Source organism: Anas acuta, chromosome 1 (assembly GCF_963932015.1).
Source record: "Anas acuta chromosome 1, bAnaAcu1.1, whole genome shotgun sequence".
Classification (NCBI taxonomy): Eukaryota; Metazoa; Chordata; class Aves; order Anseriformes; family Anatidae; genus Anas; species Anas acuta.
In genome coordinates this window covers 61,975,992-61,991,015 of record NC_088979.1, presented here as the reverse complement: position 1 = coordinate 61,991,015, position 15,024 = coordinate 61,975,992, and the positions used below count along the sequence as shown (strand labels likewise).

Sequence of the window (15,024 nt, the reverse complement as noted above, 5' to 3'; positions counted from 1 at the left end):
TCTTCTCAGAAGCAGGCAGGGACTCTGACAAACCAGCTCCTAGTTTTCCTCTTTCCAGGTGAACTCACCAAATGACTGTCTCATCCTTCACTGCAGTAAATATGGAAGTTGAAAATATAGAGAAAAGGGGAATAGGTGTTTGTCAATGCAGTTATTGATACACCATGCAGCAGCACACGGAGCCTTAAGAAATGCAGACGCAGCCTTTCCAACGCAGCTGCTACAGGAGGCATCGTGCCTGCAGTTAACACGTGCAAGGTAAATACTGAGAAAGGAAAAAAATGAGCCACACAACACACTGGCACGGTTAGTGTACAGCACTGGCCAAAGCTGGATTGGAGGCTGGATGGGAAAAGCAGCTGATAAAGCACAGGCATGTGACACGAGGTAGCCTGGACTCACAGGGTAAGCCACACAGGTAAGACAGAACAACAACCAGAAGCCCAGGACAAGACACCACCAAAGCAAAGCCCTGTGCCCAGCCCAGAAGCCAGACACAGGGCTGTTTACAGAACGGCTGTAATTTACCATCGGATGTTTTAGTAGCAAAGGTTGTAGCCTGAAGAGTTGTTTTTAAAATCAGCTACGTGCACTGCATTCTCATGATTTTCTCTTTATATCAGTTATCCTATTGTTTCGTACGGAAAGCCACCCTCCCTTCAAGTTCACCTGCTTACAGGCAGGAGTTGAAAGAAAAGGAAGATACATCTCTGGTTCAACAAGAATCAAAAACTACAAAAGCATCAGGACAGCGACTTCCAGCTGCACGTTTCCCACCTGCTACACAATGTGCTGAAGGCAGAGAGACTTTTAAGAAGCCTGGTGCTTAGCAAAGGCCCCCAGTAATAATGGGGGATGAATTTTATGACCCTGAAGTCAAAGCCCCACAGCATGGCTTTTCTGAACAAGTACCAATTTGCCCCAATTATTGATTTTAAGAAGTCAGACTGCTGCCAGAGAGCATCACACACCTACATCCACAGAACCAGCTGGTATCAGGCATGGATAGCTGGAGAACTTAAAGTGAGGTCAAAATAGCTCTCATGCTATTGCAGGCTTACCAAGAGACAAGCAAGTAATTGATCCCTGTAAAAGCATACAAGATCACACTCCTTCTGTCTGAAATGAAAGCATATCTGGCTGATATTTAATAGGACAAGACAAGAGAAACAAAGAAACAAAATTAAAGTGGCTTTGCCAGGCATTAGGGAACAGCAGGCTGAAACTTCCAGCCCTGTTTCAGATACCTGAAAATCTTAAGAAGCCGTCGGTCTGATGCAGAAACAACACAACAGCAAGTCTCTTCTGCAGCTCACTCGACGTGTTTCATTCAGGGAAAAGGAGACTGACTCAAACACCTGCTCCTGGGCTTTGCCCTACACGTCAGCTTAGGACAAACACTACCTTGAAAACAATGCAGCCTTGTTACGTATCGCACCTCTTCCCCGCGCTACTGTTCCTTTTCTGCAGAAATTCCTCGTTATTTGATATGCATGAGGTAATCTCTCGGCTTGGCTCTCTCATGTTGGACGCGTGGTAGGCGGCTGTGCCAGGCTGTTGTGCCAAGAAGGTACTCTGAGTCACCAGGATCATAAAAACACATCAAAGTAACAGGTTTTTTCTTCTCCAGTATCACAGAATACAGAAATCCAGGCAGGGCTTTCCCAGCTCTGCATGCCAGAAGTCCGTATGCTGAACAGGAGACTGACAGTAACACGTCCTGCAAGAGCTCTGAAGAGCTACTCCACATGTGCCAACATTTAATGTTTAATGTTTTAATGCATAATGCAAAATTGCCCCTGATCTCTGTCTGTTGAAAGTTTTCCTACTTTCACTGTTGAATACAGAAAACTGTCAGGTAGCTTTAGTCATGCATTTCTGAGAATAAAAGCATTTTCTTTGATAAACTGGCTGATAATGTTACCACATAACGTGGTGGGAGCACTGTAGTGCTGTTACTAGGACCAGAGGAAATGGCCTCGAGTTGCTCCAGGGGAGGTTCAGGTTGGCAATGAGGAGACATTTCTGCTCAGAAAGAGCAGCCAGGCACTGGGACGGGTTGCCCAGGGAGGTGGTGGAGTCACCGTCCCTGGGGGTGTGCAAGGAGAGGTTGGGCCTGGTGCTTGGGGACATGGTTTGGTGGTGACAGGGGTGGTAGGGGGGTGGTTGGACCAGGTGATCTTGGAGGGCTCTTCCAACCCTAATGATTCTGTGGTTCTGTGGTTCAGATGTAAGTTTTCCTGCTATAATTCAGTCACTGCACTTTAAATGAGCAAAAGACTAGGGTAAATAACATGAAAAGAGAAGTCATTGTTGTTGACAAACAGCCCTCAAGAGTCCACATGGATATAAAGTCAAGTAAGCACTTTTCAATTTTTGTTGTATGTTAAAAAAGAAAAATATCCTACTGAGTATCTCTTTTGGAGATGTAATTTTTAGGCAACACTAATTTGGCTACAAAATAAAACTTACTCAACCTTAATGCTGATCAAAACATTTTTCTTCAGATTACCCGAAGGCAGCTCTGTTTAATGAAGCAAAAGACTGCTGCCTGCTCTGACCCTTACTCCCACCAGCTCCACGGGTCTGGCTGTTTCAGGGTAAAATAAAGATTTTGATTTAGGCCAGAATATAGAAACTGAAGCTCCCACCTTTAGTCTTGAAATTGGAAATACTATGATCGGAAGAGCATGCCTGCTCTACACCCTCTGGCCTGGGAAACTGAGGCATCTTTCATGCCAAAACCCAACATGAGGGGCAGGAGAGGCGAAACGAAGGCCAGCAAGCTCGCACCAGGCAGAAGCACACCTGCTGCCACCAAATGTCACCTGGGTGCAGCAGATGCTGCAGATCTCGGGGCTCTCAGCTGGACCTCGGCAGCTCCAGCAGCCACACAGAAAGCTGATGAAGCTGCCAAACGGTAATGTGATGCTCCTCAGACTCAGATCTGTCCGGCTGCCAAATCAACCCGAGTGCTCTGCCACACGTAGAAAGATTTGTTTCGATTCCCCAACTGGGAAATCAGGTGAACTCAGAGCAGATGCCTGAAAAGTAAGGAAGAGCAGGGGTGCCTGTGATGGTTACTCCATCTCACCTCTGTGTTTCCTTTCCTCCAGCACAAACAACAAAATAATTGCTCGCCCTTTACCGGCCATAATAGCAGGAGCTGCAGAAGCCTCTGGAGCCTGCACTGCGATGCAGGCTGGGACCTCGCTAACACACACTGCTTAGCACAAGGGGAGGACGTTGAGGACAGCAGGAATGGAGAGGCCAGCAGAACAGGTCCCTTCAGCTGCCCATACCTCTGAAACATCCCTTTAGTGTGCCTGAGGGTGCCCCATCGCTCCCTGCACAAGCCAACTCTTTCCAGTGATGTGGGGCACGTTTTCCTTCAGCAAGGTGGTGTGCCAGTCCTCTCCTCCTACATCTCCTCGTAATTTTTCAAGACATTTTGAGCCTGCCTTCAAAACTCAAAAGAAGAGAAAGCCAGGGAAATGAAGCGTAAAATTTTGGCCCCAGCTGTGGGTATGACAGAAAGTCCGGAGCTCCTGGCAGCTGACTGAAGCTGACATGTCTAAGCCGTGCTACCTGCACTTAAAACACTAGCACTGCATGCATATTTCCTAAGGAAAATATATATTTATCTTCCGTGATGTGCAGATGTTTCTTCTTTTTGCAGAGAGCTCCAGTGTTGTTGAAGGAGAGGAAACAGATGGGAGCTGTGACAATGGCACCTCTCCAAGGTGGAAAGAAACCGTTCATGGGGTGACCAGAGGCCTAGGGCTGGTTCTCCAAAGCACGGGCTCACTGGAGGGGAAGGTCTGCCCTTAAACAGAGATATGTGGGATAGAGTCTAACTTAACACAGGAGGAAGAAAAGCAAGACCTATGGCCAAAATTGGCTTTGGAGGGTAAGGTGAAGGTGAGCAAACTGAGAAATAGACAGGAAAAGCTGACTGAAAGCTGTCCAGATTTGTAAAATGTTGCCAAGAAAGGCACTGTGGGATCCTGTGAGAGGCCCACACAGCCATGAGGGGGCAAGGAGCATTACCAGGGGACTGGGAATGTGACTGAATCAGAGTTTGGGCAGAGCTGGAGCAGGAGGACTCCTGCTGAGAGACAGATGGACATGTGGGACTTGCTAGGGGGCGAGGAGCCAGAGGCAGAGGCTGGTGTGGTGAAAAGGAACAAACAGCAAAAGATTATGGGCTGCAACCCAGACTTACCACACCTAACTTACATACCTAACCCAGCGTTAGGAGCTGAGCTGCTCCGGGCCTCCCCCAGCTGAGGGACACATGCAGGCACCTCAGAAGCTGGAGGGACTTGCCTCCTGCACTGCCCCCTTCTTGCCTTTCACCATGCCAGGCCTTTAGGGGATCTCCTCTTCTGCCTGACCTGCCTCAGATGTCTAAAACCACCTGGGGTGAATTGGAGCCTGCCTCCCCGGGGCAGTGCTCCGAGAAACAACTGGAGGAAGAGGAATAGGTATCGTCCTGCAGCCCTAAAAAAGAGAAAATCCATTGGTGCCTGAAGGTGAACAGTCGAGCTATGGGGGACGAGGGGAACCTTTGCATTTCAATTGCTCGTGAGCTAGTGAAAAATGGGCTTGGATAAAACCTGCACATGATCATGGGCTGTGAAGGAAATCTCTCTGCTTACAAAGGGTTTCTGAGTCAACAGAAGGACACCTGTGAAGCCAGAGAGCAGACAATTAACCCAAGGACAGCGTAGTGCAAGAAAAGGAGATAGCGCCAGAGAAACAGGCTGAGGAACCTGAAAGAAACAACAACAAAGCAAAGCAAAACCAAACAAAGAAATAAAGAGACAGGAAAACTGAAACCGAGCTAACTATAAATAAATCCACTGGCTGTAAAAAAGAGATGAGAGGTGCCTTTGGCTAGGGAATACCCACACAGGGATTAGAGAGAGGGAGAGAGAGAAGTGGGAGGATAAGAACCAGCTAAACCACACAAACATGAAACTGGCAGTAAAAATAACAGCTGCTTTTTTGGAAAAACACACAAGCTTAGCAAGCTGAAGAGCAGCCCACAGTCAGAGCCTGCTGGCAAGTGTGAAAATAGCACTCGGTAGCGCTGGTGGCTCACATGAAGGTCACGGCGCTCCTACATTTGCACAGGGCGGCGATGGGCGCTGCCAGCAGCAAGCCAGGGACCCCTGCCATGCCGGTGGCTCACTGCACTTCAGCTCCAGAATAAGGGCTCCTGTATCACTGCCCAGGGCTGTCACACCTTGTAAGCATTTATCTTAACCCCAGGAAAGCAACAGCGATGATGTTAAGGGAGTGAAAAAATACTGCACGAGTTATTAAAATAAACTGCAAAAGACAGTGTGCCCCAGCAAATAGACAGGCTTTCTTTTTCCTTACCGCTCAGAAAATAAAAACAGGCAATAAAAAAAAACATCCAAGCATTTAATAAAGAAATGTTTGGAACACAGGACGGTTATTAGGGGAAAAGTGCATAGAAAGAGAAGGAAAAAGAAAATAATCTGCATGGTAACTGTTACTTGTAATTTAATGCTTGTTCTTGCCAGATCAAGTTTTGCTTTTCCTCCCAAAAAATGTTACTAAGAAGATAAAACACCTGCTTCTCCTGCCCAGGAACACTGATGCAGCTAATCTGTCCAGTCCACATTTGTCATTTAATCTCTCTCTTCACTGGACTACAGCATCAGCCATTTTGCTAATGATCTCTTTGTAACACATGGAAATTGCTGAAAAAGCCAAAAAAGTCTCAGGAAACAATGGCTCAGGGAAATGAGGAGAAAAATTCCAAGTTTTGATACTGCAGAGAATAATACCTTGAATGCTTTGTATCAGCAAGCCATCGGTTTGCTTCAGATGACAAGAAGATGCAAGATTTTTGATCTGTCAGCAGATTATGATTAAAGGGCAAAAGAGGCAGTTTCAAAGGATGCCAAAACCACATCTCTTCTCTTTCCAGGTAACTTTTTATTCTGAAACGTTTACATTTCTGCATGAGCAATAGCCAGGAAAACACTCCCAGATCTAATCACAGTCACCTTATCGCACACTGCTGCTCAGCTCTAGTTTTGAACACATAAACCTTCACATTTTCAAGAAAATCACTCAGAAATCACCATCCTCTTTTCACAGAGCTAAAAAGACTTTCTAGCAGCTCTGCTGCAATTTTTAACCCACTCAGATGTAAACCTAAATTTAGGGTAATTAATCTATTCAACTCTTCATTCTCATGAAACAATCTAGATCCACCTAAAAGCCTGGCTGTGGTGCCTTACAGTTAGCTGGGCTTTTCATTGCTCCAGGTTTCACTAGACAAATCTGTAATTCCCTCCACTTCTTAGCTCCAGCTGAGTCAGAGAAAAAAGGAATTGAGACCCATTTAGAGTATTTGACTGGGCTAGCAGCTACCCAAACTATTCCAGAGGACCTTTTAGAGCTAGCCTCATGAATATCTAAGCACTAGAAATGCTAATTAGTGTCAAAATAAACAAAAGTTTAACCCCGCGACAAAACATTTTCCTTCCTATTAATGCGAACATGCACCCAGAATGCTAGCCAGATTACCAGGATTTTCCGCAAATCCTATAAAATCGCTAACAGCATCAAGGCAAGACATTATTTAAGACCAGCAGCTCCTCCTACCAGTGCACCGGGAAACCGCATTTAATCTTTGCATCAGTTCTTCCAGGGCCATTTCTTCAGTTCGCAGCCAGCATCTCATTCTCTGACGGAACAAAAAGAAGCCACAGCAAACATGTTCCCCCTGGTTCAAGAAGGAAGGAGAAAGGGAAAAAAAAAAAAAAAAAAAAAAAAAAAAAAGGGCAAGGCAGCACTACAGCAGCGCTCCGCAGCCCTGCATTTCAATGACTCCCCACAGCTCCCCGTCAGCGCACAGGAGGCAGCAGGCTGCACCCTGGGTGAGGTGGGTGCTTCCAGCAGGACCGCTTGAAACTTCTCTCCCCTCCTCTGTGTGTAGGGTTTTGCCCGCAGCAAGCCCTCAGACTGAAGGATTAATGTGAGGCATCGCTGAGAGGCTGGCTCTCTCGGTGCTGCCAGCCCGCTGCAAGCGCTGGGAAGGTCTGCGCTGCATCAGCTGCTCGGTTAGGAAACTGCAAGTGGTGACGGCTCGCACGAAGCCCTGTCCTCATCCCTACGTGAGCAGCAGCCTCCTTGGTACCTTCTTGTCGGCTTGCTGCAGGCAAGCTGCTGTGGAGGAAAAGCGCTCCCGGCTGCCAACGTCAAGGCTGTTCCGCCTGTACAGCGCCTTCACGCTCCGCTTGGAGGGCTCGTTTTGGGGGGCCGAGGACTCTGAGTTTCGCTTGAACACTGAATTAATTGCAACCATCTTCTGGAGTGTTCAGGTGAGCTTCACTGCTTAAATGCTGAGCCACAGCGGTCTCTGTAACTGCGTTTCCAAAAAAGTGCTGCTTTTTTTGCCACCTGAGGCACTTAAACCCCTTGGGTTTTCACTTCTGGATCTGTAGAGCCCGCAAGGTATATGGGGCAAACACAGAAGAACTACACAGGTCAGCTAAGAAAAGCAAGCCCGTGAGCCTATACATTTCCACTGGCTCTATGGGGCATATTTTAGGGATAAAGAGAGCTTTTAGGGATATTGAAAATCCCGAAGTCTGAGACCCTGTAGTGCTCCTTGTGACTGATTTTCAGGGCTTTTATACAGGCTGTTGTGCACATTTCAAACAGCGAGGCTTTTAACGCTTCCCTTCGTCAAGATTATCTCAATGCCTACTAAATCTCATTATCGTCGTGATTTTGTTGATGTTCAGCTTAATTTTCCCACCATTGTAATCAATCCACTGTATTTAGCTACGTCCTCTTGTATTTTAGCCGTCAAATAAAAAATATTATCTATGGCTAAAAGAAAAAAGGCTGTTTTCCTGCACAATTAAAAGCACTGTGTTGTGCTGTTTGTGACAAAAACTCTTTTCTACAAATTTTCTACAGCAGGCAAAAAGCAGCAGGCCCTTCTGGGAAAACGTGTGGATGGCTATGAAGACTTGTTCGTAACTCTTAACAATAACCCTAAGGAGGGGATGCACTTAAAGTGGTTTTTGGAAAGGACACACCAACCTATCCAGGCTTCCTCTGTCTGTAGAAATGACTTATGTCTTATTTAGATATTCATTTATAGTAAGTCCCACATCATTGCCACTCCAAGTATGACGGGCCTACAGCACCTCTGTATTATATATGATTAAAGTATATTAATAGAAATGACAATAAAGCTTCAATCAAGCTTTTGCACAACAAAGTCTCACATAAATACACCATCTATAAGGACATGATAGCCAAAAAATGGTGTGTTTATCTGACTGCTCCCTAAGAGAGCATTTTTACAAAGGAAAAAAAAAAAGTGATGAACAGCAAGACTGTGATTATCAGGTCGTGGTCAACTAAGAGCAAAGGCACTAGAGAAAGGGCACAAATCCACGGGTGTATATGGAGATTTGAGGTTTGTTTGGAAACAAACGCTGTGGGATGGAGTGCCACGTCCAAAGCAACCACCCTCTGCTGTGAGGAGCCAGCTTCAGCAACCTTGCTCTGCCTTGTTAACATGTAATCACATAACGAGTTTTGCCTGATAAACAACAGATAGCTGCAGTAACACACCTAGAGATTTCTCTGTTAACTCCGCTTTGATCTCCACGGTGTTATTTGTCGATGAATTTCAGCATCTGATGACGTGCTGCGCGAAAAACTGCTTTGCTTTCAACTACCTTCCTGAAATTTTTCTGGGTGCCCCAGTTTGCCTTTTGTGTGAAGCAGTGGAAAAAAAAAAAAAAAAAGGGAAAAAAAAAAAAAGCAGGAAATAAACACCAGCTATTCACTTTCCCAAGCCATTCATGACTATACAGGCTTCCACTGTAGGTGATATTATGTGCCCTCCAACCGCCTTATTTCCAGACAGAAAATTTCCTGCACTAATTAGCTCCTGTTCGTACAAAGGCAATTCCATACCTCTGGCCGCCTTTGCCACGCTTCTCCATACCCCGATTCCACCGCAACAGAGGGAACAAAGCGGGACACGGTACTCGAGAGGCCGTCACAGCATGGCTTACACACTGACAGAAAGATTTTGTTGTTCTCCGCTCCCCTCTCAGCGCCTCGCAGCGTGCTGTTTGCCTTTCTGCCCGGCACCGAGTGCCCGCTGAGCTGCTGCTGTTTGCAGGGAACTGCCACAAAGAGCCCAGATATCTCGCTGAGGGTGACAGCTAACCCAGGGAATATTGTTCTCCAGTCCCATGGGCACAATTTGTACAATTCATTTCACCTACTGGTTGCTTAGTATCACCAATTGAATTTGCATTCGCCAACTGCATTAAATTCTATTTTGAAGAACTTCTTACATCTGCAAATTTGGTCTTGCTATGCTTTGTTTCCATTCCCAGCTCACTCCGGAATATGTTGAATAGCTGAAGCTCCTGCAGAAATAAATCCCTGCTTTGCTCCATCGGTAATTCCTCTCCACCCACAGCAAACCCAACACCTAAAGCAACCCCGTTTCTTGCTTTTGAATCAATGACTGACGGATCCACAAGAGGGCTTCTATTTTAACCCAGTGGAGCTTGGTTCCTCTAAGAGCCTGATAGGAGATGCAGTGAAAGAAACACCATTTATAGAGCACAACCTACAGGAAATTCAAACGTATCCACCTCTCCCTACCACTTTGCATGGGCCCTACCCCACCACTTGCTGCAAAGAGCACACGGAGGGTTACGTGAACCCAGCTAACCCCTCCGACACACATCCCAAGCTGCTTTCCAGCCGTATCATGCGCTCAGCATCAGGCCAGCAAAGCAGCTGCACCTCATCCTGCACCCAACACCGTGTGCCATGAAAAATGGAGGCACAGAAGGTGGAAATACAAAAGCTATGGGCACCCACATCGCTGCAGTCGTGAGCCACTTACCTATGCCGGACTCTGGCAGAGCAGCCACTGAACGTGGCTGGCATAGCCCAGATCCTCGCAGGCCCTGCAAAGAACTTCCACCTAAAGCCGAGGCACAAGAGCAATACCGATCCCTCGCCTTAAATAAAAGGAGGGGGAAAAGAGGAAACGGGACGGTCGATATGAGGGATCCAAATAGAAAATGCATTTTTAACATTTCAGCCTCTTTCTGGCACCACTTCTTCCTTCATGAAGCACAGGGATTTTTCCCTTTTATTTTTCTGAATGACTGAGTTCTCTTGGTAATCAGCCCAGTTAGGCTTTATTATGTAAAGCATCTGGGATTTGAAACTGGGATTCATAAGCAGAGATGGCAGCATTCAGTTTTTGGCAACACCTCGCTCTTCCACAAGGACAAAATTGTTCCTAGATTCGCAATCTGAAGGAATACAGAGAACTTTGCTTCGTACAAGTCATTGCCCTGCAAATACATGCAGGAAGGAAAAAAAAAAAAGTGAAAGTTTTCTCTTAAAAACTTGACACTCCTGCATTCACATAAAGCTAGAGTGTGGGCCAGGTTCATGCAGGAACGTGGAATAAAGAAGCCTTCAGACATGCGGGAACATTTAATAGAGGTACTCCGCCAAAATGATGCCCTGTTTACTAATGCATGAATTTACTGAATCCCTATAATTCCCAGTGTCAGATCATCTTTTATTTTATTTTTCTTAGAGACAGTATGTGTCATACAGAGAATAGAACCACAGAATCATTAGGGTTGGGAAAGCCCTCCAAGATCACCTGGTCCAACCACCCCCCTACCACCAATGTCACCACTAAGCCATGTCCCCAGGCACCACGTCTAACCTCTCCTTGCACACCCCCAGGGACGGTGACTCCACCACCTCCCTGGACAACCCGTCCTGCTCCCCATTCAGATGCCCCTTCCCCATTCAGCCCAACCTTCCTCTCAGTATTTTCAGTCCCTAAATGCTTTTCTTTCTCCCTTATCTGTCACAGTCTAGCCTCTCCTTAAAAAACATCAAGATTAGGTCATGAGGCTTAGCTTACACAGTAATTCTTCCATAATTCATTTCTTGCATATCCTGTATTTCACTTTTATATGTGGAGCAGCATTCCTCATACTCCTGTAAAGTTTTATAGTTTACTCTTCAGCATGAATGAACTTAAACCTACTGATAAGATCAAAGGCTTCAATACTTCCTAGTGTAGCAGGGCTATGTCCTGTCTTTTTTTTTTTTTTTTTTTTTTCTAGCCTCTCTTGCTTTTGGGGAGCAAATGAATGAAGTGCCATTTGTACATCTCTTTCTCTGGTATGTCAAGTTTCCCAGTAACCACTCCATGGTTATTTTCTTCATCCTCCTCTTTTTCCACATTGGATTAAGTTATCAGCGTAGATATAATGGGCTTGGAAGAGTTTATTTGGTGTAACACCCCCCATCTATCCATGCTTAGCATACAGCTGGAGCAGCTCTCCATCTCCTCCAACCTGAGGAGCTAAACTACCCCGACATACCAGCAGCTGCACTCCTCGAAAAGCAGGTATGGCAAGGAACCATGTTGCCTTTTAGTTAGGGCAGTGCCAAGAAAGACCCTTCCTTTTTATTTTTATTGACGTGTATTTATAGATGAGGGATGTGTTTTCTGGAGGAGGAAGACCAAAGGTAGGAAGCACATAGGTGAATGGGGAAAGAACTCGCTGTATACTGAATGTGGAAGGAAATGAAATATTGTTAGGTTGTTTTCTTTCTCGGGACAATTCCACGGGTATGTACAGTTAAAGGAAAGGCCACACAAGGGAAATTGTATTCCAACCCCTAAAAAAAAACAATACGATGAAACTATGGTACTTCAAACATAGAAAAAAAAAAGTGGAAATAAACGAGTTCTGGTTTAAAAAAGCAAGCAAATATTGAAAGGCACTGAGAGAATTAAATAAGTAATAGAATTAGGATGCAGAGATGCCACGGTCACGTTTTACCTCAGAGTTAGCATTTCGTATTTGCATGAAGAAATGAAATCAATCCAGAAGACACTCTTCTGCCACGCTGGAGGAAATACAGGGTGAGGAGTCATAAAATTAATTTCTACTGAAGAAAATCCTTCCAATATTTTTTTTAAAGCTCAAGGATTTTGAGGACTCCTATGACTTAAATCTTCAAATCCTTTTTTTTTTTTTTCTTTTCTGTGTGTGTGTTCAGATTTGGAGTATTAGGAAAAGTTCAAATCTTACTACGTGCCCCAGTTTGTAAAATCCCTCTTTCAAAAGAGCTGGCCGCGCACATACCAGTTCATTAGCTCTGCCATTCAAGAGGCAGGGCTGATTTAAAACATTCCCAGCAAATGACGGTAACGAGATGTGATACTGAGCTGTCACTTATAATTGCTAATTTCACATACAGTCGGTAATCTAAAAGGTATTCAGAAGAAAAAAAGAAGGGTATTTCCAGGACCATTCAATTTGATTGCACAGAATAAAAGTGAAGAGCTTCCCCCCGAGGAACAGGCTGACAAGTTGTGTCATAGAGGAAGGATGGAGTAGAAAGATGTCAGCTTTAATTCTGAACTTCCTTTATTAATGGGACCTATCTTAAACTTTTACTGCCTGTACTCCACTTCAACAGCTTTAAAAACGTAGCTTTCACTGGAACTTTCTAGTCACAGAAAGCCCTTCCCTTTTCAGAAGAGCAAAGCACCTAGGACACGGGACAATCCAGCTGGTGTGGTCTGGCTGATCTCAGGCATCAGTCCTACCCCAAGGCAGCCTCTCCTGGACTGCACCCCAAGCACTGCTAAAGGTCTTGGCTTCGTCCTGATACAGAACAGAAAACTTTAAGGAGTCTCAAAAAGCATTCAGGAACAAGACAATAATTTCTAGCAACCCCAAATGTTGCAGCTGTAGAGGCCAAGCCCTGCACAAGACTCGCTGATCATTTACCCTCACCCCAGTTCCTTCAATGGCTCCTTTGTGGCTTTTACAACAGAGCTTAAACTTCTCTGTGTTCATCTCCTTAACAAGCTAATGCCACAGTCGATTTTATAGAATATAGTCTTTAGTAAATAAAATAGCATTACAAGAGGGGTTCAGGCTGGACATTTGGTCAAACCATTTGGACATTTGGGTCAAACCCTGGAACAGGCTTCCTGGAGACGTGGTTGATGCCCGATGCCTGTCAGTGTTCAACAGGCATTTGGACATTGCCCTCAATAACATGCCGTAACTTTTGGTTAGAAGATGGATGAAGAGGATGATCAGTTGGACTCAATCTTGGTAGGTCCCTTCCAGCTGGCCTGTTCTGTTCTTAGTCTGGTCATTGGTGTTGGCAGATGCTTAGTGTAGGAAAGAAAGCCCAGGCCAGACCTCCTCAGAAGTGGCAGGAGATTCCAGGTAGGCAAAAAAATGCCTCTAAGGAAAGGCTTTTGCAGACAATTACAACTTTTTCATATCTTGACATGTAAAAAATCACTATTTCCAGTTCACAATGATTTGTCTTTATACTTAGCATATGAAAGAGTGAACATTTTCAGATCCCATTGTTTATTTTTCCATTTGATAGGCATCACAGAAGATGCTACTTCCCAAACTGGGCAAAATAAAGTGACTTTTTGTGGGAGGTGGTCTCCACTGTATGTTGTGAGATGGGCAGACTGCTCTTCAATTTATTTCTCTGCTTTCATTACAGTAAAGCTGTCAGAAAGGAAAATGCCTAAGCTTCTTTACATTGTAAGCCGCATCTACACAGCCCTGTCATGTTTTCTGCTTGAAACAAAGATCAAACTTGTGCTCTGATGGGCTCCCGACAGTACTGCTGTTAGTTTTCCTTAAAGACCATGGTTCTGAATAGCTACTGCTTTTGAAAGAGAAATGTTTCAGAGCCAGAGCATGAAATCTTCTCTCAGGTAAGCACACGTGTAAATGTCTTTATTATTTTGATTACATGCTGCTATCACTTTTTACCCCCACACACCTTAAAGCTATTTCCAATCCATAACAAACATTGCTTTTTTCAGTGACAAGCTTAATGCAATGCTCCTTTATTTTCATTTACTTTGTCTTTAAAACGCAGTAAAAAATGTGCTTTGACAAACTATTTACTACACATAAGAGCTTGCATGGGCTCCAGTTTCAATCATTTTTAAGCTTTATAATATCTGCATAACTGGAAAAAATATCTTTTGAGTTGAGTTGATCACAACTGCAATCAAGAGCTAGCTACATAAATCCACAAAGATTAAGACAGAGGGATTGGCTCTCAGAGGGACTCATATCCAGAGCACCATACACAATTCCTTGCTCCAGCTTGGCTCCTCCAGCTCATCAGGCATGTCTGCTTCTATGCTGTCAAGTCAGCTGCACAGTTGCTGGTAATTAATAACCTCTGTGATGCACCAACTGGTACATGACAATATTTTCAACACTGGTATTCTTAATAGCAGTTTAATCACACTGTTCTTAGTTGTCTGCTAAGTCACATCATGTTTTAAGAGACTAAAAGATTGAAATGAGATTTCCTCAAAATTTCGTGTTCTGTGTTCATAGCATTTCTCAAGTTCTACCAGTTTTCTTTTTGCAAAGTTTTGCTGTCAGAGCTCTTTATCAGACCAGTTTCAACACGCTGACAATGACCTGATCCTTCAGCTTTCAAGCTCACCAACATAGAGCCTCAGCAGAGCATCTGTGCAGTCACGTCATGTACTTCTAATGCAGTTTACCCACCTGTGTTTGCTCATCAGATATAGCTACTACATGACAATTTAGCTGTAATATTTGACAGAGTTTCCTCAAACACTCCTAGCTGAAAGCACACTGAGACAGACTCCCAGAACTTGGATATCTCAATTCAAAGGGCTTGCCTGTATTGCAGGGTTTGATCCGATTCCAGTCAGGTGTTATTTGCAATATAAAAAATTTACAACTTAATGAAAAATTCATAAATTCACAAAAATTTCCAAGAAAGTAAAGGAAAAATACACAAAGGTGTCAGGCAAAAAAGAAAGCATCTTGCATTATTTCATCGTACACAGTTATATATTTGTCATTAGTGTTGTAGTGTGATTATTGTCAGGGTGTTAGGCCTAGAAGAGAT

At 44.5% G+C, this 15,024-nt stretch overlaps 1 protein-coding gene across 10 annotated transcripts in view; it reads right to left on the bottom strand.

The window, feature by feature from the left end:
- The window catches only part of MCF2L (MCF.2 cell line derived transforming sequence like), a 152,489-nt gene that overhangs the window by 118,674 nt on the left and 18,791 nt on the right, over nt 1-15,024 (bottom strand). Inside the window, exon 1 of one of the 10 annotated variants that reach the window (XM_068678752.1) lies at nt 6,649-6,802. The exons of 8 other annotated variants lie outside the window; for them this stretch is intronic. In XM_068678752.1, the coding sequence (XP_068534853.1) occupies nt 6,649-6,727 (79 nt within the window). In that variant the 5' untranslated portion in view covers nt 6,728-6,802. Of the gene's footprint in view, nt 1-6,648; nt 6,803-15,024 lie in introns of those variants that run through there. One more of the 10 variants, XM_068678823.1, reaches the window with a different exon arrangement.